This window comes from Schistocerca nitens, chromosome 5 (assembly GCF_023898315.1).
Source record: "Schistocerca nitens isolate TAMUIC-IGC-003100 chromosome 5, iqSchNite1.1, whole genome shotgun sequence".
Taxonomy (NCBI): domain Eukaryota; kingdom Metazoa; phylum Arthropoda; class Insecta; order Orthoptera; family Acrididae; genus Schistocerca; species Schistocerca nitens.
In genome coordinates, this window is record NC_064618.1 from 358,508,171 (window position 1) to 358,533,348 (window position 25,178).

At 41.3% G+C, this 25,178-nt stretch overlaps 1 protein-coding gene across 1 annotated transcript in view; it reads right to left on the reverse strand.

The window, feature by feature from the left end:
• The window catches only part of LOC126260889 (protein HBS1), a 211,050-nt gene that overhangs the window by 15,957 nt on the left and 169,915 nt on the right, over window positions 1–25,178 (reverse strand). Inside the window, exons 6-11 of the mRNA XM_049958333.1 lie at window positions 17,719–17,869; window positions 15,266–15,508; window positions 14,814–15,043; window positions 14,369–14,602; window positions 13,924–14,097; window positions 10,582–10,781 (exon numbers count right to left, since the gene is read on the reverse strand). Coding sequence (XP_049814290.1) covers window positions 10,582–10,781; window positions 13,924–14,097; window positions 14,369–14,602; window positions 14,814–15,043; window positions 15,266–15,508; window positions 17,719–17,869 — 1,232 coding nt within the window. The remainder of the gene's footprint in view (window positions 1–10,581; window positions 10,782–13,923; window positions 14,098–14,368; window positions 14,603–14,813; window positions 15,044–15,265; window positions 15,509–17,718; window positions 17,870–25,178) is intronic.

Genomic DNA, 25,178 nt, shown 5'->3' on the forward strand with positions numbered 1-25,178 from the left:
CTTTACTGCTTCCATATTGTCATATTAACTGATGTGCTAGGGCACACAAGGTGGTCGTCATCTTCATCTTCTCGAACCTCTTTCAAACATTTACACCACTTGTAAACTTATGTGTTACTCATAGCAGATTTGCCCAGATTTGCCCAAAAACCCCAGTCAAAATTTCGAATGTAGTGTTGCACTTTATTCCATTTTTCAAGCAAAATTTAAGGCAAATTCTTTGATCCATTGTTTTAGAAAGCAAAAATTCGGTGAATGCTCGAAAACACATATGTCTTTTTCAACTGTCAACAATATACTAAATATTTAAAACAGCTGAAAATGCAAACATACATCAGGAAAAAGTGTACCAACAAGATAGATAAAAAACTGAAAATTGGATGTATGAAGCTAGCAAAATTAAAAAGTTCCTGTTACTTTTTGATCACAACTCATACACAGTTTCTAACTCAAATATAAGGGACAATCAACCAAAAATGTGACATGGAAAGTAAGTAAGAAAACCATTTATTATTTCAAAAATAACTGCAATAACTGTTAATTCATGCGTTCCACATGAGACAAGGCAGTAAATGCCTTCATGGAAAAATGTCTGGGACTGCCTACGGAACCATATTGCCTACCCACATGCTGCCAAGGTTGTTTCAAGTAAACTGCAGAAGTTTTGCTGGGAAGCCCTTATATATCCTCCATACAGTCCTGATCTTCCCCATGTGATTTCCATATATTTGGAGCCATGAATAAAGACATTTGTGGCCACTGATTTGCTCCACTCGAAGAGGTTCAGGCCTGGGCACAATCAGTTTCCCAAGGCAAATGCGAACATTTTCCCATAAAGGAATTTACCATCTTGTCTCTCAGTAGGATAAATGTATTAACAGTTATGGAGATTATTTTTGAAAAAATAAACAGTTTTCTCATTTATTTTTCTCTGTCTCATTTTCATTCAACTGTCCAGATTCTGACCATGTTTAGCTTAATATTCCCTCACAGGTGAAATTATGCTGAGATCCTCAACTGAAGCCCCCACTGGTGCATGTGTTGTGTAATCCCAAGATATGGGTTACTTCATAAACTGTTCAGTTGTTCTGAGTGTCCTTCGTGTCTTATTTAGATCAGAACAATCTTCCATGCTCACTGAACTAGCAGAAAGACACTGATTGCATAAAAAATAGCGTAACCCTTTCCATTCCAATGTCGAGTGGCGCTCCACATAGCAAATTTTGTTTTCTGCTCCAATGTTGAGCCTTATTCGTCACGATTTTTCAGGGCTCACACAGGCCCAGCTCTCAATTCTGCCAGTACTAGGCATCAATGGTGCTTAGTGATGTCATCTAGGTGAACCTGTGTTAACTCAGTATCAAACTGTTGCAGCTGTGTTGAAAGGAATGTTGGAATTACTATATTCAAGGTCGCATGCGTACAGTGGCTAATTTCTCATGTTCAGTTCTTTCTAAGGAAAAGATTTTACAGCTTTTAGAGGAATCTTTAAGAGACAGCGGTAGTGAGAGTGCTTTTGATGATGATAGTGGTTCATTTCTAAAAATTCTACTGAAGATGACAATGAAAACTGTGAAAATTTGTTTCTTTCAGTTAATTTTTACAGACAACCTATTTCAACAAATAGCAGACCAAACGAACAGGTATTTACAGCAAAAATACATAAAGTGTCACCACTTCCACAACATTCTGTGTGGTGGGACTGAAGAAATGTTACCAAGGAAGAAATGAAATGCTTCCATGGTGTGCTATTGAACATGGCATTACAAAACTGTAAGAACTTGCAGGTATTTTTTCAGGAGAATGTTTACAATCACCTAACATCTTTTCAAACTGTTTTACTCTTAGACAATTTATGCAAGTTTTTTGAGCACTTCTTGTTTCTAACTCAGAGAGAGTGCCACAAATCTCAACACTCAAGTTCAGTCATGTCTGAGTAAAGTAAATAATGTGTTGGATAACTTGTCTAGCAGGTTTCTCAAAATTTATCGCTCATATAGGTATTTAGCTTCTGATGAATCTACAGGATAATTCAAGGGTTGTGTGTTATTCAAAATGTACAATCCTCAAAAATCAACAAAATGGAGACTTAGAGTTGATGTGATTTCGGATTCATCAAACAGTTATAACTGCAGTTTGATACCCAATTTTGGTGCTATTGCAACAGAGTCATTGATTTGTATAGGCTTGAATTTTTCTGAGAGAATAGTTTTTCGATTGCTGGCTAACATCAGAAATGCTATATGGCAATCAGGGTACCATTTGTACACTTTTACACAGGAGTTGCTGATGAACTGTTGAAACAGAATGTGCATCTCACAGGAACGATCCAAGCCAATTGCAAAAACCTTCCAGCTGTAATCAAGAAAGGAGTTCTGCACCTGAAGCAGCAAGAAATAAAATGCTTCTACAACAACAAAGTGATGGTTCTGGCATGGCAAGATAAAAGAACTGTTTTCACGCTTTCACCAAAAGCAAATAACTCAGTGTCACTTACAGAAAGGAGAAACAAAGGAAAGGGAAGAAATAATAAAACCAAATGTGATTATTAATTATACTTTGAAGATGGGTGGAGCTGATCGATGTGACCATTTTATGTCCAGATATGGTTTTATAATGAGAAGTATGAAGTGGTCGGAAAAGCTGTATTTCTGGTTGTTGAATAATGTGTTGGATAATGTGTCTTGCAAGTTTCTCAAAATTTATCGATCATATACGTATTTGGCTGCTGATGGATCTACAGGATCATTTAAAGGTCATGTGTTATTCAAAATGTACAATCCTAGCTATTTGCTATACAAGAATCACAGCAAGAAAAACAACTTGAAAACACTGTCTCACAAAGTGTTCTGTAAAAGTGTTATAAGAGACTTAGTTGGTGAAGAAAGAAATCCAAGGCAAAAACAAGTATGTTGTTCAACTTCTGATGATGAGGAACACTTCAATGGACAGTTGTAGATTATTAACAAGCTTCCTGGGAACAATCATACGGATTGTACGGTGTGTTCAGAGAGAAAAAAGAAAAGTGGCAGGCATGAAACTGTGTATTACTGCACATAAAACCCAGCTCTCCACCCTGGTGAGTGTTGCAATAAATATCATACACTGAATAGTTTTTTCTATAATGTTTTGCAAATATATCTGAATGAAAGTGAACTTTTTGTTTTAACATATACCCGACCTGTGGATCAGTGGCCTTTTTGTTTCCACAAAGAGACCACGCAACTCTGTGTGGCGTGCTCACTACCCAGGTGATGGCAATTTAAATGTGAATGCATGGAGCCACCTTGTGTCTGCTTATGGAAAGCAAAGGACTAATCATAGGATTTCATGTTCTACCCAACTCGAAATGACTGTCTAATTGTGAGATCCTCTGTCAAATTTCAGCCGACACTAAGTGATAGACTCTCAAAAGTCCTTTGAATGACCTGCGACATTCTGTAATAATTTATTTGTTGATTTGAAGGAAGCAAGTATGACCCCAATGCTTCACAATGTGTTTCTGAACAGTGTGAACTGTTTACTATGTAGAGGCCTTACAACTTCTTCATTTCATCTACGTATCTACACATATACTCCACTAGCCACCAACTGGCGTGTGGCAGAAGGCACTATTTGGAGCAAGCGACAGTGCGGAACTGAGCTGAGCACCTTTCGAAAGTCAAGGAATATGTCATCAACCTGGGAGCTGGTATCTAAAGCCTGTTGTATATCATGTGCAAAGAGGGCCAGCTGTGTCTCGCATGACCGCTGTTTCCTAAACCTGTGCTGGTTTCTGCAGATGAGCTTCTCAGAGTCTAGAAAGTTCATTATGTCTGAACACAAAATATGTTCCATGATTCTACAACAAATCGATGTCAGTGAAATTGCCCAGTAATTATGTGCATCCAATTTTCTACCCTTTTTATAGATTGCTTTGACCTGGGCCTTCTTCCAGTCCTGTGGAACTTTCTGCTGTTCCAATGATCTCTGACAGATGACGAATAATAATGGTGCTATATTTGTAGCATAGTCAACATAAAATCTTACAGGGATACCGTCTGGTCCAGATGCCTTCCTGGTGTCTGAGGATCTTAACTGTTTTATAATCCTAGATACACAAAACACTATGTCAGCCATGCCTGCGTTTGTTCGATAACTGAAAGGGGGAATAGTGCTGCATTCCTCTACCATAAATGAATTTTTGAAAGCTAGGTTAAAATTTCAGCCTTCTGTTTATTAACATCCGTTACATTACCCATTCTGTCAGCAAGAGAAGGTATTGAATTATCTGTAGCGTTCATAGATTTTACATACAACCAAAATTTTATGGGGTTATTTTTAGAATCTGCAGATAAAATATTGCTTTCAAATTCATTAAAAGAATCTCTCATTGACCTTTTGACAGCTGCTTTCATTTCACATAATTTCTGTTTGTCAGTGAGGCAGTGACTACGTTTAAAACGACTGTGCAAAATTCTCTTATTTCTCAGCAACTTCCTAATATGTTTGTTGAACCAAGGTGGATCCTAAGCCACAATGACATTATGGTCACTAATACCTTCTTCTAGATTAACTTCCTCAAAAAGATCAGGTCTGTTTGTCGCCAATGTTCCCATCTCGAGTTGGTTTTCTAACCAATTGCTCAAGTTTGTATGTTGAGAGCGCTTCTAGAATAACTTCTTCACACGAGTCTTTGCTTCTGCCCCTGTGATAAACGTGTAATTTTCCCAGCCAATGGAAGTCAGATTAAAGCCTCCACCTATAACTAATGGATAATTGGGATATTTATTTCCTATGTACTCAAGACTTGCCCTGAATTGTTCTGTGATGTTTGTTGCGGATGCTGGTGCTCTATAAAAACATCATGTAGCCTCTGATTTAGATTCTAAATTCGACTCGAAACCAAAGGACCCCAGTCCACCCTGAGAAAAATGCTGCAAATCATCAGCTTGCCTTACACTCCTCGAGAGATTGAGGCTGCCTTCACCAATGTAGGCAGCCATCGAAAGGACCCTAGGATTTCCTCAGAACCCAGACAACTGGCACCGTTGGTGCCAACATGTGCAACAATCTGCAGCTGGCTGCACCCCGCAACCTCGATAGCTGCCGGAAGAGCTTCTTCCACATCCCAGACAAGGCCCCCCGGCAAGCACACTGAGTGAACGTTGGACTTCTTCCTCACCCTAGCTGCTTTGTTCCTGAGGGGCTCCATGGCCCGCCTACCATTGGAGCTGCCAGTAACTAACAAACCCCTATCCCCAATTGCCTGTCCGGACCTTGCTGGAGGAGGGGCCACTATCCTGGCAGAAGGTGCATTCTGATCCAGCTCAGCCTCCCCCCCCCCCCCCCCCCCCCCCCAAGCATCAGATAGCACACTGAATCTATTAGCAAACTGCATGGGATTTGGCAGGAGCCTGTGACCCCCAAGCAGCCTTTGCCTTGAGGCTCAAGACTTCAACGCAGTCCGCCACCCACAGTGAGCTGAGATTGGGCCGGCCGGCTCAGTCACACCTGAGGTCAGCTCAGTGATAGAGAGCATCTCTAGTGCCCTCTGCATTGACAAGGGTTATATCTGTTTCCCACTAACACAGTTTGGAGATGTACCAATACGGGCTGCAGGTTTATCTGTACTTGAAATGGCATGAGCCCTATCAATCAATGTCTTAATAACACATAAAGTCTACACTGGGCAGTGACAGCTAGTAGCCTGCAAATAAAAAATTGTATGTGTGGGCCAGGATGGAATTTTCGCCCTGCAGCAGAGTGTGTGCTGATATGAAAGTTCCTGACAGTTTAATACTGTGTGTCAGACCAAGACTCAAACTTTGGACCTTTGCCTTTTGCACACATGCTCTCCCAGCTGAGCTACCAAACCAAGACTCATGACCTGTCCTCACAGCCTTACTTTCGCCAGTATCTTGCCTCCTACCTTCCAGACTTCACAAAGTTCTCCTATGAAACTAATACTCCTGGAGAGAGGATACTGCAGAGAGATGGCTTAGCCACTGCTTGGGGGATGTTTCCAGAATGAAATTTTCACCTGCAGTGAATCCACTCCAGGCTGTGGCTACGCCATGTCTCCGCAATATCCTTTCTTCCAGGAGTGCTAGTCTTGTAGGTCTCACAGGACAACTTATGTGAAATTTGGAAGGTTGGAGATGAGGTACTGGCAGACATAAATCCGTGAGGACAGGCCGTGAGTTGTGCTTGGGTAGCTCAGTCAGTAGGATAAATGCCTACAAAAGCCGAAAGACCTGAGCTGGAGTCTCGTTCTGGCACACAGTTTTAATCTGCCATGAAGTTTCGTGTGAGTGGGCTTTTGATACACTAAATTTTCAAGTGTATCATTATTTTTGTGTTGCATTAAAGCCTCTAAAAGGAGCAAAAAAGTTTTTTTTTTATCTCAATAGGAATTTTTATGTTATGACGTATCTAGTTAAGGTATTGTAGAAACCTACAGAGACTCTCCTGGCTCATGGGCCAAACTATAAGTGTCATCAAAAAATTTCAAAACACTATGTGCTATATCCTGGGGCTCATGCCCCCTGCAACCCAGCCAGGTCTGCCAGGTTGCCTAACTGACAGATATCAACAATACGTAAATAACAACATGTTTATGGGCTAGCTTTACGAAGCCCTGCACTATTTTCCTATGCCAATCAGAAGTCCAAAAGTTAGTGAGACATGTAACCATATACACAGACAGTATTTAGAAGGCTGCAAAGGTCCATGCTAGTTAGTTCTGGTTGTGGAGCCAGTTTCAGTTACACTCCACCCCTGCAAGTTACCTCTGAGTGCAGCAAGCAGCCAAGCCTTGGTCACTGGAAAAATGTTGATTGGCCATCCAGCTCTCACCATCGACAAATATTTGTTTGGGACTTTGCGCCTAAGTGATCATTTAACTCTACTAGTTGTCAAAGTGGTCACTTATCCCTCTTGGATTGGAATTGGTGTTAAAAATAATCATTTGATTCTACTGTCTGAACCCTGTGTCTATGTGATAATTAATGGATTTATATAATTCACATTAGACTCCTTACACTAGTTAAATTATATGCATGGTGACTTTAATAAATGTTTTGATTTTAATGAGACTGTCATTTGTAGTTATATAGTCAGCTCTGGAGAAACTGTAAGTTTAAGGCATGCAGTACAGTACTCATCGACTGCCATCATTTATCTACGGGTTTTCAAACTGCCCTTTCAAGTGCCCCTCCTCAGTGGCCTCCATAAAAAGGTCGATCACAAGGAGAGACAAAGGACTTCCCATAGTAACACTGTGATACTGCTCAAATAATTTGTTAAATAAAAATTAATATAATATTTAAAAAAATTATAATATAATGGGATGGCAGCAGAATAAAATACATTCAAAAGTTAAGGAAATGTGCAAGATTTTGGAGCCAGTGATAAGTTGCTTAGAACCCCAGGATCAGGAGAGACTTACCATAAGGGACGAGATGGATAGTATATACAGTGAAACCCCACTTTTACACTTTTCAAGGGACTTCAAAACACTGGTGTAAAATGCAGAAAAATGTAAAATGTGGGAAATAATGTTTTAAGTTATAAAAGTTATGTATAGGCTACCCCCTTGCATTTTCACACTTTACATTTGATATATGTACGTAACAGGCATCAAGACTTGTCAGGGACTTGTTTACTATCTAATAAAGGTTTATTATCTAATAAAAACTGCTGATGCAATTGGAACTAAATACTGTCTGGGAAGTAGGAACATTGGCTCAATTTCATATGTCATAATCGATGTTTTTGAAAACCTGCAGCTGTCGCTCATTATTTAAATAATGAAATACTGCACTAGTTACATATTTTTTCATGCTTAGCACGATGTGTTCCGCAAATTTTCACTCATTGTCAAGTGCAAATATGTACATAAGTATTTTGTGTGAGGTCTGAATCTTCTGTTGTTCTGTATCTCTTGCACTGCAGTCATCTTTTCGAGGTTATCAGGTACTGTGCCTCCTCAGTTAGTCGAAAACCACACACACAAACTATCACTCACATTGTTTGATTGTGTAACATCACAAAAAATACATACGTAAATACTGCACTTGGCAATGAGAAAGAGTTCTCCAAACACTTTTTCTGAGCATGAAAAAAATAAGTAACTGATGCTGTGTTTAAACTAAATGCATCTGAGCAACATAAAGTGAATGACGGTGTCAACTAGTGTTATAAGTGGCCAAACGCCAAAATGTGCTAAAAATGGTTCAAGAAAGGTGTCACGATGATCACATAAATCACTAAACTGTGATTAACCAGTAGAAACAGTTTGGAAATGGTTGCGATTGGTCATGACATCTTTATTCGAACAAACCTAGTTACTCCCATCAGCCCCCATGCAAAGTAGAACTTGGCCGCAGCGGGAGATACGGCACAAATTGTTCCAACTTTTACACATTTACTGGTTCAAATCCACTGAGTAGAGTGCCCTGGTACCAAGAAACTTAACCACGTAATATTTGTGAACAATACTCGATGGCCAAAATCATGCCAGGATCATTTCTGTCTCCACAAACTGTTTTTCATAATGCGTAAATCATGGGAAAATTGTAAATATGTTGACGCAAAACCGGGAGCAAATTAGCATTGTGGACATAGGAAATTTGATTGGGATGATAAAAAATGTTGTAAAAGGCAAGAAAATGATATTTCTGGGAACATAAAAGCGGGGTTATACCATACAGCAGAGGATGTGCATGAACAGCACTGTTTTGTTAGCTACAGCTGTTGTCAAAGGGATGTAATGACTCCATCATAGAAGTTTTGTGATAAGTTGGATAGTACTAAAACTAGTTAATAAGTCCAAGCATTTTCGGTGGAATAATGAAAGTCTGCTGATAAAAACATCAAAAGTGTGTATGTGATATGGACACTTGCCTACAATGGAATTAAGAACAGATGACAAGTGTTTGGTCAAATAATAGGTGGGCATCCCAAAATTGCTAACAGTGGGTTGTATAGGAATGCATTTTAGGTGAAATATTACACTTCTGCATTCTGCTTCTCAGCAACACTGGGAAAGACTCCTGACAAAATCTCTCTGCCTCATTTGTAGAAAGTGGATGGAGTTGATTAAATTAATTAACTGTGATGGTACATGAGTAGCAACAAAATTAAGTCAGTTGAAACTTGCAGTCTTGTCTCATTTTAGACTTATTGTCAAGCCAGATAGACTTAGGTCATGTCACACCATCCATCCGCCAAGACAAAACACCGTCTATCTACAAAAATTCTAAACCTTACAGTTTTCTTATCTTGGTATCTGTTAATGTATACGTGATTATGTATGTAGACATAGTTCTATCTGTTATTTGCAAGGACAGAAGTCAAACACAGCTACTTACCAAATGTGGAGGTGTTCACCACTGGCAGTGACAGTTAGCAGCCCCAACAAAGTTAAGAAAATCTTATTGCCATTTCTAAATGTGAGTGATATGTATCCCTAGCAATACAGTCCAATTCACATTGAATAAAATGAATCCTTTTGTTTTACATTTGACACTATTCACAACAATATAATAATAAAGTGCAAAGTTATGAGTAACACTGTTGCCTCTCCAACTTAATAAAAATACCAGTGAGCCCAATAACCTCTCTCTTCTCTCACATAAATTGCACAACCTTCAGATATACTGCACCATTTCCTCTCTAAATAGTTGCTTGATATGAAACTCAAGACTTTCTCAGGTAAAGATTATAAACAATATTTTTGGAAAACTGCTAGATGTCTGTAAATTGCTGTCACAATACTACAGTACAGAGGCTTCCATCCATTATAAGATGGAAACTCACAAAAGAACACTTTGTTCCTCTATTTAAGCTACTGCTGACAAATGCATGGCCAGCTTTAGCATAGAACAAAACCACATGAGACTAAAAACTTAATATTGACTAGTTATGCAAGTTAAAACTTCAATTATAAGTCCATTACTTAGTTTAAAAAACTGAACTATAATGAATGAATGAATAACTAAATAAATAATGTACTCACAATCTGCAGCACATGTATTACAGAAGAAGTGTACGGTCTGAATTATCAGTAGATTGTTCCAAGAGCCATTTGTCAAGAAGGCTTGCCCTTCCAATATCAGATAGTCCCTCCTTGTAATCAACATTTTTCTCATATTTCAACAAACTTGAAAGATTGGTGTGACATTGAAGAGACAAGCTTTCTCTGTGAAAGGTGCCTGGAGCAGCCTACTGACTTCCAGTGAAAGCACATGCACTCAAGTAACACATGTACTGCACCTTGTGGTTATACCATGCATGCACCAATGAGGACTTAAACAGAGGAAGCCAATGTACTTTTCCAGCTGCCCAAGTAAATAATATGGTCAGAAACGTCTGCAATGAAATATTATAGCTGCATGTTATGAACATCTGATAGTTTTCCAACTTTTTATGGAACAACCTGTAATGTGTTGCACAGAGTTAAAAGATTTTTATGTGAGCACCATAGTAGTTGTCTTTCAGTTCTGTTGTACAGATGTTCAGACAAATCTTTTACAAGTGTACTTATAATAATAGTGCCTAAATATAACAAACTACTTTGGACACATATTTACTACTTACAGAGCAGCCTTTGGTAATGGGGACTTTGATATTGAAAACAACTATTCGAGCTTCAAATCTCGAAGTGACTGGAACAACATTAACAGGATCAGACAGTATATCACCAATAGACACATTTTGCATCTCTACTCCCTGAAGAGTGACACTGACATTGTCCCCAGCATAAGCAGTCTGTACAGCAGCATCATCAATTGTCAATGCTGAAACCAAATGAATAACAAACATAACTGAAAAAGAAAATATTTACTTTAATCAAGTTAGACATATAATTTGTGTTACAGTTTATAAAATAAGCCTTTGTGAACAAATTTTTCAGTAGGGCTTACATAATAACATATCTGTACATGATAATGCTTTTTTAAAAGTATGTCTCCTAGATGTTACATTCTCATTACTTCCTGTTACAGGAAAAAAAGAGTCAGTATTATAGTACAATGGATGAAAATGTCATAAAATGTAAATGCTAGTGCAATTATTCATTAAAAAGGTACTTGCAAATTTGGAACACAGTAGTTTACTCATAACACAGAGTTCAACGAAGCAAAAGCTGACAGTGAAGAATGCAGAGGTATTTTCACTTAGTAACTGACTGTACATTGTCTGTGTATAAATGTGGAGCACATTTGTCATAACATTGCTGTAAACAGTTAATTTTAATTAACCTGTAACAACAACATATGCAGATGATTACAGTGTATGTCAAGTACATAGTTTGCTCTGTGTTTGTACCATATTATCTTAACAGTTGCCCCCCCCCCGACAAGCAATCCATTACAAATAACATATTTAGTTCATCATGATAATAGTTTTGATCAGGTATATAACATATGTCAATGCATTGCAACTGGATATTAGACAGTATAGTTTCAAATTCAATGGCAAATAGAGTAAATAGTTAAATACCTTAAATTGATAAAAAGTGTGTCACAATACTACAGTACAGAGGCTTCCATCCAGTATCCGGACACTTCGCTGAAAATGATTTACAAGTTCGTGGCGCCATCCATCGGTAAAGCTGGAATTCAGTATGGCCCACCCTTAGCCTTGACGACAGCTCCCACTCTCACAGGCATATGTTCAATCACGTGTGGAAGGTTTCTTGGGGAATTGCACGCCATTCTTCACGGAGTGCTGCACTGAGGAGAGGTATCGATATCTGTTGGTGAGACCTAGCACGAAGGCGGCCTTCCAAAACATCACAAAGGTGTTCTACGATCCAAGTCAGGACTCTGTGCAAGCCAGTCCATTACAGGGATGTTACTGTCGTGTAACCATTCCACCACAGGCCGCGCATTATGAACAGGTGCTCGATCATGTTGAAAGATGCAATCGACATCCCCAAATTGCCCTTCAACAGTGGGAAGCAGTAAGGTGCTTAAAACGTCATTGTAGGCCTGTGCTGTGATAGTGCCATGCAAAACAACAAGGGTGCAAGCCGCCTCCATGAAAACCACGACCACATCATAACATCGCCATCTCCGAATTTTACTGTTGGCACCACACATGCTGGCAGATGATGTTTAGCGGGCATTCACCATACCCACACCCTGTCATTGGATCGTCACATTGTGTACCATCATTCGTCACTCCACACAATGTTTTTCCACTGTTCAATCTTCCAATGTTTATGCTCCTTACACCAAGCGAGGCCTCATTTGGCATTTTCTGGCATGATGTGTGGCTTATGAGCAGCCGCTCGATCATACAATCCAAGTTTTCTCACCTCCCGCCTAAATGTCATAGTACTTGTAGTGGATCCTGATGCAGTTTGGAATTTGTGTGTGATGGTCTGGATAGATGTCTGCCTACTACACATCATGACCCTCTTCAACTGTTTACCGTCTCTGTCAGTCAACAGATGTGTTCAACCTGTACACCTTTATGCTGTACGTATTCCTTCATGTTTCCACTTCACTATCACATTGGAAACAGTGGACCTAGGGATGTTTAGGAGTATGGAAATCTCATGTACAGACGTATGGCACAAGTGACACCCAATCACCTGACCACATGACCACATGCGAAGTCTTTGAGTTCCACGGAGTGGCCCATTCTGCTCCCTCACGATGTCTAATGACTACTGAGGTCGCTGATACGGAGTACCTGGCAGTAGGTGGCTGCAGATTGCACCTAATACGAAAAACATATGTTTTGGAGGGGTGTCCGGATACTTTTGATCACATAGTGTATATAAGTAATTACAGTTTACAGCTTACGGAGCCGATGCCTCCTTCTTCTGGCAGCAGGGTTGAAGGGAAAGCAAGAGAGATGAAGGAAAAGGAATAGTGAGGTTTAGGAAAAGATGTACAGTTCAGAAAAGTCACTCAGTTACTAGATAGGGTGAAAAGGAATATTGAGCACCAAGTTCAATATTATTGTATTGTGTATTAAGCTGGGGACCTAGAAATGATGGAGAGGCTTCGTCCCACCATAATCCTCAGTGGCTCACAACCACACAACAGGCCATAGCAGTCCAACCACCCCACCGCACCAGACAATTGTAACCACAAATGTTTGCGTGGTAGAGTAATTATGGTGTACGCATACATGGAGACAGTGTTTGCGCAGCAATCACAGACATAGTGTAACTGAGGTGGAACAAGGGGAACCAGCCTACAATCACTGAGGTAGATGGGAAACTGCCTTAAAAACCACCCACAGGCTGGCCGGCACACCAGACCTCAACACTAATCTGCCAGGCAGATTTGTGCCGAGGACTGGCACACCTTCCCGCTCAAGAAGCAGCATGTTAGACCACACAGCTACCTGGGCAGGCAAGTTCAATATTACTGGCACACTAATGAAAATCCTTCTCATCTCATCCAGTAAGTCTCCCCTGACCCAGTGTTCTGAACTCCTTTTTCTAACCCTCACTAGTTCTTTTCCTTCAGTCCTCTTCCTTTCCCTTCAACCCTTCTGCCAGAAGAACAACCCACTGACTTTAAAAGCCTGCAAACTGTAATTTGTTTTAGGTGTGTTTCCTACTGCTGCTGCTTGGTGAGTAGATTTTTTATCTAGCAAATTACATTGATGTTCAACAACTGATAATTTTTGTTACCAAATACCTTAAATAGAAACATTTAATGAGATGCTGTAACGTATATTGTTAACATAGTATTGATTGTCTATCAGTGTTTGAATGATGTATTTTACATAAATCTTTAAGGGAACACCAGGTTCAATATCACTAGCTCACTATAAAAAATGAACTTTCAGTATAAAATCTACCAAATTAATTCACGTGGTTTTCACATTTACTGTTGAAAGTGTGATCATCAAAGATGGAAAGACTTACTGCATGGTAATTAGACCATACCAAGGAATAAATTTTGAATATCATACCTTTTACTTGCGCAGCTTCATTATGAGGCAGCACTAAAAGTTTATCGCCAACTTGAACCACTCCTGTTTCCACTTTTCCTGATACACAAAAACCGGAGCCAGTGCCTTTGAATATGTCATTAACAGAAAGCCTGAATGGTTTTGTAATAGGGCGTTCTGGAGGTTTGAATTTATCTGTAAAGGTGATAAAATCTAATATTGTTTATCAATTAGAGTATTCATCCAAAGCAAAAACACAATAATGAATCCAAACCTGAGATTTTATTTCTGTTTGTCTTGTGGCTAAATCACAAAAACAGTTCCTTAATATATAAAATTAAGCATTTTGTTACACTGCCTGATTTTCACATGAAATGAAAATAAATGTCATAAAATATATGACTATACTCTATAGTTGTTCTTTTCAAGATAAAGGATTAAAGCAAAGTAAAATTAATTCACATACCTATAACTTCCACTAGACATGGTCCGTTATACCATTTGTTTAGCTTTTCCTCTTTTGGTTTAGTAACAAGATTTTCACCTGTCAGACCACTGCAGGGGACAAATGTTACATCTGACTCACGAAAACCAGCTTGCCGGAGGAATGATCCAAGCTTTCCAGTAATTTCCTGGAATCTCTCCTGTGACCATTCCACAGTATCCAATTTGTTAACTACAACACAAAGCTGAGAAACTCCTGAGAAAAAGAAAGGACATTTTGATACACTGTTGGAGTTGTTTTACTTTTGTATTTTTAAATTGACTGTTAAGAAACTAATAAGTCACAAAAACAAAATCAACAATAAAATTAATGATAATTTTCCTTTAAAAATAGGAAAGAACTATTATGCACGTAATAAATATGAACCACAGCAACAGAAGACCAATAATTAATCACAAATAATCACCTAAGGAGCGAACTAGTAGTGCATGTTCTCTTGTTTGACCTCCACTTTCAAATCCAGTCTCAAATTCTCCCCTTGTTGCATCAACCACTAACAAGGCAACATCCGCTTGTGTAGCACCAGTAATCATATTTGGTATGAAGTCCTTATGTCCAGGGGCATCTAACAGAGTGATGACCCTGTTTGGTGTCTCAAATTTAGACTGTCCAACATCCATAGTTATACCTCGAGATCTATTAAATGAGGAAAAATGAAAACACAAAATACATAGTTGGCACGAATTTCATCTTACATACTTGTTGAAACTTTACTCTTAAACACGATGACATTTGTTGTATGAGTACTGTTTCACAAAACTAAAATTACATCTTGAGTTTTCAAGTAAAAAAAAAAAAAAAAAAAAAAAAAACAATTTAATATTTTTTTTAAGACAGGAAGTGAAACTGACTATGTACCTTTCTTCACCTGTTTCATCTAATATCCAGGCATACAAAAATGATTGTTTTCCAATTTTCTTGGTCTCCTGTTCGTATTTGTGCATTGTTTTCTTATTCACTTGACCAAGGGAGTAGAGCAGATGTCCCATAAGTGTGCTCTTTCCAGCATCAACGTGACCAATCACAACCATATGCAGCTGTTCCTTGCTTTTTCCACGGTCCTGCTGATACTGAGCTACAACGTCAAGTTTTGCTCGAATCCTAAATGCAAGAATAAATTAAACAGTGGATTACCTGCAAAATTAATTAATCAGAAGAAACGCTACCGCATTTCACGTGAAAAGACAGGGAAAAGGAGGAGATCAGAGGAGGGAATAAGTGGATGAGATGTAGAGGATGGTTCTAAAGCGAAAGGGGTGACTGCTGTTGAAGGCAAGCAGTTTGTGTTGAGAGGGATAGGGCTGAAGGAGGAAAGGAGACAGAGAGGAAGGCAGAATGGGTCTTGTGAGCAGGACAAAGTGGATATTTTGTGCTGGAAGTGGAACAAGGGTAGGAGAGGATATTGGAAGTTAGGAGAGAGTGGCAAGGAGGGGAAGTAGAGGATGAAGTAGAATTAGAATCAAAGGCGAAGATAAAGATCGTTAAGATGGTAGCCTGAGATTTAACATATGTTGAGGTTTAGGTCATTAGAGAAAAATCACTGGCTCAGACGGACAAGGTGAGGAAGAAAGTTGGCTGCAGCCTTGTTGAGAGAATCACTCTCTCATTTGCCCAAATTTATTAATGAAAGCTAATAATTGGATGGCCAGATGGAGATTTGGTCCCCATTTCTCTTAAGTGCAACTCTTTTGTATTAGCTATTGTGCTATACCAACTTGCTTGGAGGTTTGCGCAGAAAAGCAGCAGGGGTGGCAGAAAGACTAGAGGTTAGTGTAGAATGAGGTAGTGAAGATGGAGAGTGTGGTCTGAGCAAACCCATTATACTATACCTAAGAGTGATTCACTTGTACTTCATGTTTTTCGTATTTTTAAAACTATTATAAAGTTTCTGTCTTTTTTTAATCAGTCAGACATTTTTATGGAATATATTGAGGGATATGCAACTCCTCAGGTGAAATCAATACATATTTCTACAAAGTGAATAATCAGAAACAAAGAAAAAAATTACTGCTGATCACAATATGTATGTTTGAAAAAAATTGCGACAACATGGAGGAGTAATCAGAAATAAACAAAAATTTAGACAACATATAGTGAGACAAAGAAATCTTTAATGTACTAAAAACAACACAAAAACATGTAGAAAATGAGAACTATTGTTACTTTGTAGGAGCTGAAATTGTGCGCTTATGTGTCTCTTTTCCCTTTTTAACTGCAATTTATGTAGCATAAATTACCCCATTCTCTTCAAGTGTCAATAAAGAGAGGACGAGGAGGAGGGAGAGGGAGGGGGTGAATTTCAGGAATGATGATTATTGGTGATGTGCTATGCAGATGAACACATGGCACAGCCTGTTCAACGCACAGTCTATGTGTAGTTACAAAAAGTGATTGAAAACCATGCAAAGATATAAAGTAGTTCAATTATCTATGATGAAAAATTTTCAGTAATACATTTCAATGTAATTGTTTTGAATTTTACAGAAATAGACAATATTTAATAGAATTTGTATTAAAATTTCATTATTTTAATGTAAAATTAAACTGCCATAAAATCATTTGCTGATTTTCCTTGTGTTTTAGTTCATGGTTCTTTGGATGAAAATTACTAAAAATGTGATTACAGATAAATAATTTATTTCTTTGTTAGTCTTCAGAATTCAGTTGTCCAAAAATTAATTTTTTGAAGTATATTGCAAAATGGCACAAAAAAATTAAATAAAAAATAAAATATAAAAAAAATTTCAAGATATGTAGATTACTTTCATTTTTGACATCACTATTCTTGGACCAAAATAATAAAATAGAGGACATAAAGAGAAAAAATAATGAAATGCATTTTTATAATGTAACATTGCCGATGTTTTAAATACACATTCGTGACATCGCTCCTGTAAAGATTAGATGGAAATTGGATCACTTTATATTTGATAATGCCATGTGGGTACTGTAAGATCCATTCTTTAGTTGGGCCTAACAGAGACCGATCCTTCACTGACATACACTGAAATATGTGCCAAGAACGTTATGAGCTGTCACCATGATTGGAAACAGTAATTAAATCAAAACTTTAATGTGCTAAAGTGTAATGCTAAGATTCCTTTATATCTTCTGATTCATTGTTATATCTGATGACTCTTCTTAAAAAATGATAGTAAAATACCACAAATTTGCAAGAAAATTTAAAGCATGCAATAGAACAAATACAATATAACAACGTAAAAATAAAAAGAATGAAGTTCCTTATACACGAAAGAACTATGTATACCATAAAACTAATACAAAAACCATTAAAAAGTAATTATGCATACCTTGTAGTCTTGTTTACATCCTTTACTGGTTGATTTTTTATGTCTGCAGTGTCTTCACGGTCACCGTTCTGTTGTGGTAAAGCTTCAGGCTCAGGGGACTGAGACTGAGATATACCACCATCAGTATCTGCATTCAGTCTCTCGCTGTTTTCTACCAACACAAAAAAATATTTGCATAATTCATGAAATTATAGGCAAGAAAAGCAAAAACAGAAGTTTACAAATAGCATAATTAATATTAAAAATGAAGCAACACACTGATTTCTCTCCATTGGTGTAGTGTTCCCAAAATTAGAAATAATTTATTATTCTCAGCTCTAGGTGTTTACATTCTTGAAGTCGCAACTTAAATTCTATAAACATTCTGTCCCCGTAGTTTTGCATGATGTACTGAGCGAGGTGGCGCAATGGTTAACACAATGGGCTCGTATTCAGGAAGACGAGGGTTCAAACCTGTGCCCTTCCATCCAGATTTAGGTTTTCCATGATTTACCTAAATCGTTACAGGCCAATGCCAGGATGGTTCCTTTCAAAGGGCACAGCTGAATTTCTTTCCCATCCTTGATGCAATCTGAGCTAGTGCTCCATCTCTAATGAGCTCGACACTGACAGGGCATTAAACCCAATCTTCCTTCCTTTGTTTTTGGATTATGTGGATGGGTGGCTCAGTGAGCAAGTGCTAGACTACAATCCAAAGGGCTGATGCTCGATCCCTAGTCAGTCCAATGATTTCTGTTTTTGGCATTTACCACTTCTTCCAACTCTTAGCATTGGTTGCTTAATGTGAAGAATACTAAGTCTCACAAAGGTTTCAAGTCCACATTAATCTGTAGGTTCCCCTATAACTAGATGGGTAAGTTTGTTCAAAAGTAACAACATATCTATGGCATATCACCCTCCAATAGGTCCACGCCTGGTAAAACATTGTCGTGATTAAGTTATCCAATAGTTTTAAAGGCTGTAACATAAAAAGGTGTTATTTAAATTTAGGTAACAAAAGGAAAAAATGTAATTCCCATTACATAAACTGAGATCCATCCCCAGATAATACAACAGAATTAGAATATCGAAAAAGCTAATGCAGACCAATTAAAAAAATATTAAATATCTAATATTGATTTTTTTCTGACGAACTGCCTGTGAACTTCTTGGTGAATTGATCAACAGTAAGTAGTCTTCCAACAAATTGGAATTCATATGACCCTGATACTATCTTCCTATCCTTTTGATATCTTAAAAGAAAGTACTTACTGTTGTAACTGTGACCGGAACAGTCGAGGGGTTGACATGACGGAAAGCACGGCTGGACCAACGGAGCGGGTCGCGAACGACAACACAAACAGAAGAGGACGGACATGACCAATGAGGGACCCAAACAAACAACAAGAAGATTAAAACAACAGAACCACAAGAAAACCACGTCCACTAGTACACTAAACAAGAAAGTAAAGATGCTGTCTAAGGCAAGGCGGTAAGTCCAGAGACACACACAAGATTACACTAGCTGGCTGAGTGAGAGGCAGGTGCTTAAATACATGATCATGGGCGCCGCTATTGGCTGCTAGGACCACGTGTTCCACCGTGGTGCCCTCACACTATACGTGGGCCAGGAGGCGTGCGCCACCATGGCTTATGGGCACTATGGTGCAAAGACCTCTAGCAGTCTTCGACCTCCATGCCATCTGTTGCAGATTCAAACTACCCCCTGAAACTTGCGCGTAAGGGCAGAAACACCCCGAAGTGTGCCGAGGTGGGTGGCAGTGGGAAGAAGAGCCGGGCACATTGACCACCGTTGGTGGGGAGGAAGGGACGCCTGAGGTATCCATGACGGCCGACCCAGAGCCCAGGGCGGGGGAGGGAGCTGCCGATCCACCCGGGGGCAGAGAGGGCCAGCAGCAGGCCCACGGGGAGACGGCAACTGAGTGCAGGGACGGAGACCCGAGGACCATGTCCATACCCGAAGGAGGTATGGGAGGAGGCTGCGGCAGCATGAGTCCCGTGGGGCATGCGGGCGGAGCTGCTTATGATGGTGGTGCTCCAACCCTTTCGACATCTGCACCGACGTCACATGCCACCCATGGGCCACGACGACCATGGCGGGCGTCCAAACCACCTTGCGCCTGTACTTGCGGGCCTACATGGCCGTGCCGGGGGCATACCGCTGCAAGAGCCGGCAGTGGGGGCGGGAGGGGGATGGCATCAGCAAATGGAGCAGAGTCCGCAGCTGTCGCCCATGAAGGAGCTCTGCCGGACTGCGTCCGGCAATTGGCATAGTGCAATAGGTGCTCAAAAACATGGTGTGGGCTGACGTGGTTGGAGATGTGTCGACCACTTTTGTCAACTGTTGTTTAAAAGTGCACACAATTGGACGAAGGGTGGAAAGGGGGGCTACGGATATGTTTGATACCATTGGCCTGACAGAAGTCGTGGAAGGATGACATCATGAGTTGGGGACCATTATCAGAGACCAATGTGTGTGGAAGGCCCTCAATGGCAAGAACCTTGACCAGAGCCATGAGTGTAGCCTCTGTGGTGGCTGATGCTATGCGGACGACAGATGGGTATTTGGAGTAGGCATCAACAATGAGTAACCTCATGGACCCTAAAAACGGGCCCACAAAATCGATATGGATGCAATCCTAGGGCCAACGAGGCACAGGCCAGGGTGCAAACGGCTGAGGGAGGCTTGCCTGGTGACGTGCACACGAAGTGCACCCACGGACCAGGCCGTCAATATCGCCATCAATGCCGGGCCAATATACGTGCCGGCGAGCCAACGCTTTCATACAGCACATACCCCAGTGCTCACGGTGTAACAAACTGAGCACCTGAAGCCACAAATTTGGAGGGATGACCACGCGATGGGCATCCGACTCCATGGCCAACAGGACATTATCGACCATGGAGAGCCTGTGGGACAGGTGGCACCAAGGGCTGAAATTGGACTGCATCCGACGAGTAACATAGGAGGTTTACCGGTGGAGTGGACCATGTAGTGGAGAACCTGCCGCAAGATTGGGTCGGGACGGGTAGCTGCGGCAATGTGAGCAGCCATTAGAGGCAGACCGTCCAGCACATCCCAGTGGGCGGAATCAATGTGAAAGCAGAGGACCTCCTGTTGGTCAAAGGCAGGATCAAGGCCTGCTGGAAGACGTGACAAAGCATCCGTGTTAGTATGGTAGGCGGTGGGCTTATACCCTTATACCAGATGGTGTAAGCGTAACTACGAAAAACAATGCCCAGCGCTGGAGACGTTGAGCCGTCCACCCTGGAAGGTGAGAGTGGGGTCCGAAAAGTGTAACCAAGGGTTTATGGCCCGTCAGGAGGGTGAACTTTCCCAAAAGACTGCAAACACAATCGCCAGGGCCTCCTTCTCAATCTGGGAGTAGTTCCTTTGCACTGGGGTCAACGTCTTAGAGGCATAAGCGATGGGCTGTTCAGAGCCATCGGCATCCCGATGCACAAGGACAGCCCCAATGCCATATGCCAATGCATCAGCTGCCACAACCAAAGGGTGGTCCGGAGAGAAGGGAGTAAGACAAGGGGCGGACTTCAGCATCGCGTTTAAAAGGAGAAAAGCCTGGTCACAGGCAGGAGAGTCCAATCAAAAGGTACCCCTTTGTGACACAAGTGATTGTTGGGTTGAGCAAGGGAGGCAGCCTGGGGCAAGAACTTTAAGTAGTAAGGAACCTTGCCCAAAAACACCTTCAGTTGAGGTAAGTCCTTGGGATGAGGAAGGGCCTCAATGGCCACGACATTACGACCCGAAGGGCAATTGCCATCTATGCTAAGCCAGTGCCCTAAGTATTCCACTCCTGGCTGAAAAAAACAACACTTGTCCAGCCGACAGTATAAACCAGCAGACTGCAGAGGGTGAAATAAGGTGCTGAGGTTTTGCAAATGTTCCTGGCGGGAATGCTCGGTGACCAAGGTGTCATCCAGATAATTCACACAGGTGGGGATACGCTGTGTAAGCTGCTCCAGGAACCGCTGGAAAATGGCCGGCACCAAAGAGACACCAAAGGGAAGGGGCTTGTACTTATACAATCTGAAAGGCGTGTTGACAACCATGATGATGTGAGATTCGGCAACCAAGGGTAACTGGTGGTATGCCTCAGCCAGGTCGATCTGTGGAAAATACTCTCCCCTGGCAAGCTCGGTGAGAAGGTCTTCCTGTCAGGGAATGGGGTAAGTGTCAATGACGGACTGAGCATTGGCTGTAACCCCGAAATCCCACACAGCCTCAGGAGCCCTCTGGGTTTCTGTATGACCAACAATGGCATCGCCCAGGCACTGTAAGTCACAGGCTCCAGAACGCCAGCGGCCTGGAGCCGATCAAGTTCCCGTTTGACCGCCACCTGTAAGGCCACCGGAAGGGGCCAGGCCCAGAGAAAGCAAGGCTGTGCATCTGGCCATAGGGTGATGTAGCCTGAAAACCGGAAGCACCTCCGAGATCTGTTGCAAACAAAGACGCGAAAGCGGAGCACAGATCGTCCAAGTCCTCAAAAGGAATATCCATGGAAACAACCTTAACTTTGTCAGAAATTGAAAAGCCAAACAGTTGAAACGCTTCCAGACCAAAAATATACGAAGCCGTCGGATGGTCGATGGACAAAGAGGGTGAGGAGCCGGGGAACACACTTGTAGGTCGCCTGGACGATGAACTGCCCACGAAGGGGAATGGAACTGTCTCAGTAGGCGAACAAAGGGTGAGAGGGAGGTGACAACACAGGAGAGCACAGTCAGGTATATGTCGCCATATTAATCAGGGAGACGGTGGCCCCACTGTCGACCTAAAAACTGACATCCTCAGTGAAAAGGCGGAGGGTGAGGAAAAGCTTCCACACTCACGGGTCATCCTGTGGGACAACCGATTGCAGAGCATGGACTGTATCTTGAGGCCCAGGAGGGGCAGGACTGTAGCAAGTTGAGTGACTATGACAAACCGATCAGATGTGGCCCTCCTTGTTACACAACGTGCACGTTTCCCAGCACTGGGGACAATCAGCTCAACAATATGCAGTAAAGCACTGTGGGCAAGATGGAAGTGGGCCATGCCACCGGCGACGAGGGGCAACTGGAGGCGCTGATGCCATAGAGACATTGGACAACGAGGAGTCCCGACAGCGCTGGCCTCTGTCGGCCGGGCTACATCGACGTCGTGAGGACGGATCCTGCCGTGACGCCTCGATCACCACCACCTGCAGCCACGCCATAAGACACTCGTTAGCCGCTTGAGCAATTTCGAAGGAGAATCTCTTCCAAGCAGGGGTTGTCGAGTTTCAATGCCGCAGTATGGACCTCAGGATCGGGAGCCAGCTGAACCACCAAATCCTGGATCAGGGAGTCCGCATACGAAGCCTTAAACTGCTGATTGGTGCATATAAAATCATATCGATGGCTGAGACCTTGCAAGCCCGTGACCCAGGAACGATATGATTAACCAGACTGTTTATGGTACTGGTGGAACTCCAGCTGAGAGGCGACCACATGATAGCATTGGGAATAATAGTTTGTCAGCAAAAGGCAGCTCTCCTGGAAAGAGAGAGCCACAGGATCGAACAATGGTGCCAACTTGTGGAGAAGAAAGAACGTGTCTGGGGAGGCCCAAGATAAAAACAACGACCACTGCAAGGAGTCATCCGTGACATGAAAAGCCGTGAAATGCTGTTTCAGTCGATGTAAGTACATCTCCCAGCCTTCTTTAGTGTCATTAAATGGCGGGAATGACGGCAGACATGGGCACACATCGGACCCCTTTGGACTCGGAAGCTGTGGCAGTAATACGTCCCGGGCATCGACTTTGTCCGTTAGCAATTGCAGAGACTGCTGTAAGATGTCTAACTTGAGCTGCTGCTGCTGCTGCTGCTGCTGCATGAGCTGCAACTATTGCTCCAGCAGACAGACCAACTTCACCTCCATACCAACAACGACCACCATTAATCTCATCGCCAAAATGTTTTAACTGCAACTGGAACGGTTGCAGGGTTGACATGACGGAAAGTGTGGTGGGACCCATGGAGCCGCCCGCAAACGACAACACAAATGGGAGAGGACGGACATGACCAACGAAGGACCCAAGCGAACAACAAGAAGATCAAAACAACAGAACCACAAGAAAACTACGTCTACTCGTACACAAAACAACAAAGTAAAGATGCTGTCTAAGGCAAGGCGATATGTCCAGAGACGCTCGCAAGATTACACTGGCTGACTGAGCGAGAGGCAGGCACTTAAATACATGATCAGGTGTGCCACTATTGGCCGCCAGGACCACATGTTCCACTGTGGTGCCCTCACACTATATGTGGTCCAGGAGGCTTGCGGCGCTATGGTGCAGAGACCTCTAGGGGTCTTCGACCTCCATGCCGTCTGGCGGGGATTCAAATTCTGCGGCACATGGTACCAGACACACCTTGTTCCTCACCAACATCACCCAAATTCTTCAAAGATAAAATCAAGATGACAGTTCAAAATGTGCATCCTGATGCATATTAAACAGCCTAACTTCCTGAACTTTTCCAGAATGTTGTTTCTACAGAAATACCATGTGTGTCCCTTCACTTTCCTAAGAACTTAGTAACAATATCCTTGAATGATACACATGCCTTTCTGTTACTCACATTTATTTTTTATTCAACGTTTGAGTCTACATATTTACAAAATATCGATGTTGGGAGTTTAAACATCATTGTTTCAATATCAATTTTGAAATCTTTGAAACATCTTAAGACCAATGCTAATGGGCGAGCGGGGGGGGGGGGGGGGGGGGGGGACAGGCTATTTGCACACTCAATAATTTTTTCCTCACTTAAATGATTATTACTTTTTTAACATATCTCATAAAGACATCAGTGCACATTGATTAAAGGAGAAGAAACAGCATTTGGAAGAAAAACTCATATATTTTGGTCTGCTCACATCCTCAATTTGACAGAGGGGGTGAGGAACCACCCACTGGAAAGTCTGACAATGTGCCTGAGTTGATTAAAGGTGTAAAAGGGATTTTAATGTGATAATTAACAAGTGGTGTGCTTTGAAAAGAATCAGGCCTAAAACTAATTCTACAAGTATCTGCCTCATGGAATATACTGTTCTATATGATTAAAAGATTTTTCCCACTGGGTCCAATGGTCAATAACTTCATTAACTGCCACATAAAGTGCACCATCCATACTAATAGCCACAGGTATTGTTGACCTAGCATGTTCATGTTCATTCTGTGACCTGTAGAAGTGGCTATTTGTGAAATGTGTCTAGGAAGCACAACACTGTAACCAAAACCAAAAATCACTATCAACTGAACATAATATATTACTAATATCAACATTACTCAGTCTTTGGAGACCAGAACATAGACTTTCATCATGATATAGCATGTTATAAGGCAATGAAAACCATGAAGGATTTACTTTGAGCTGATGAAACAACTGTCACTGACTGATGACACACCGATACAT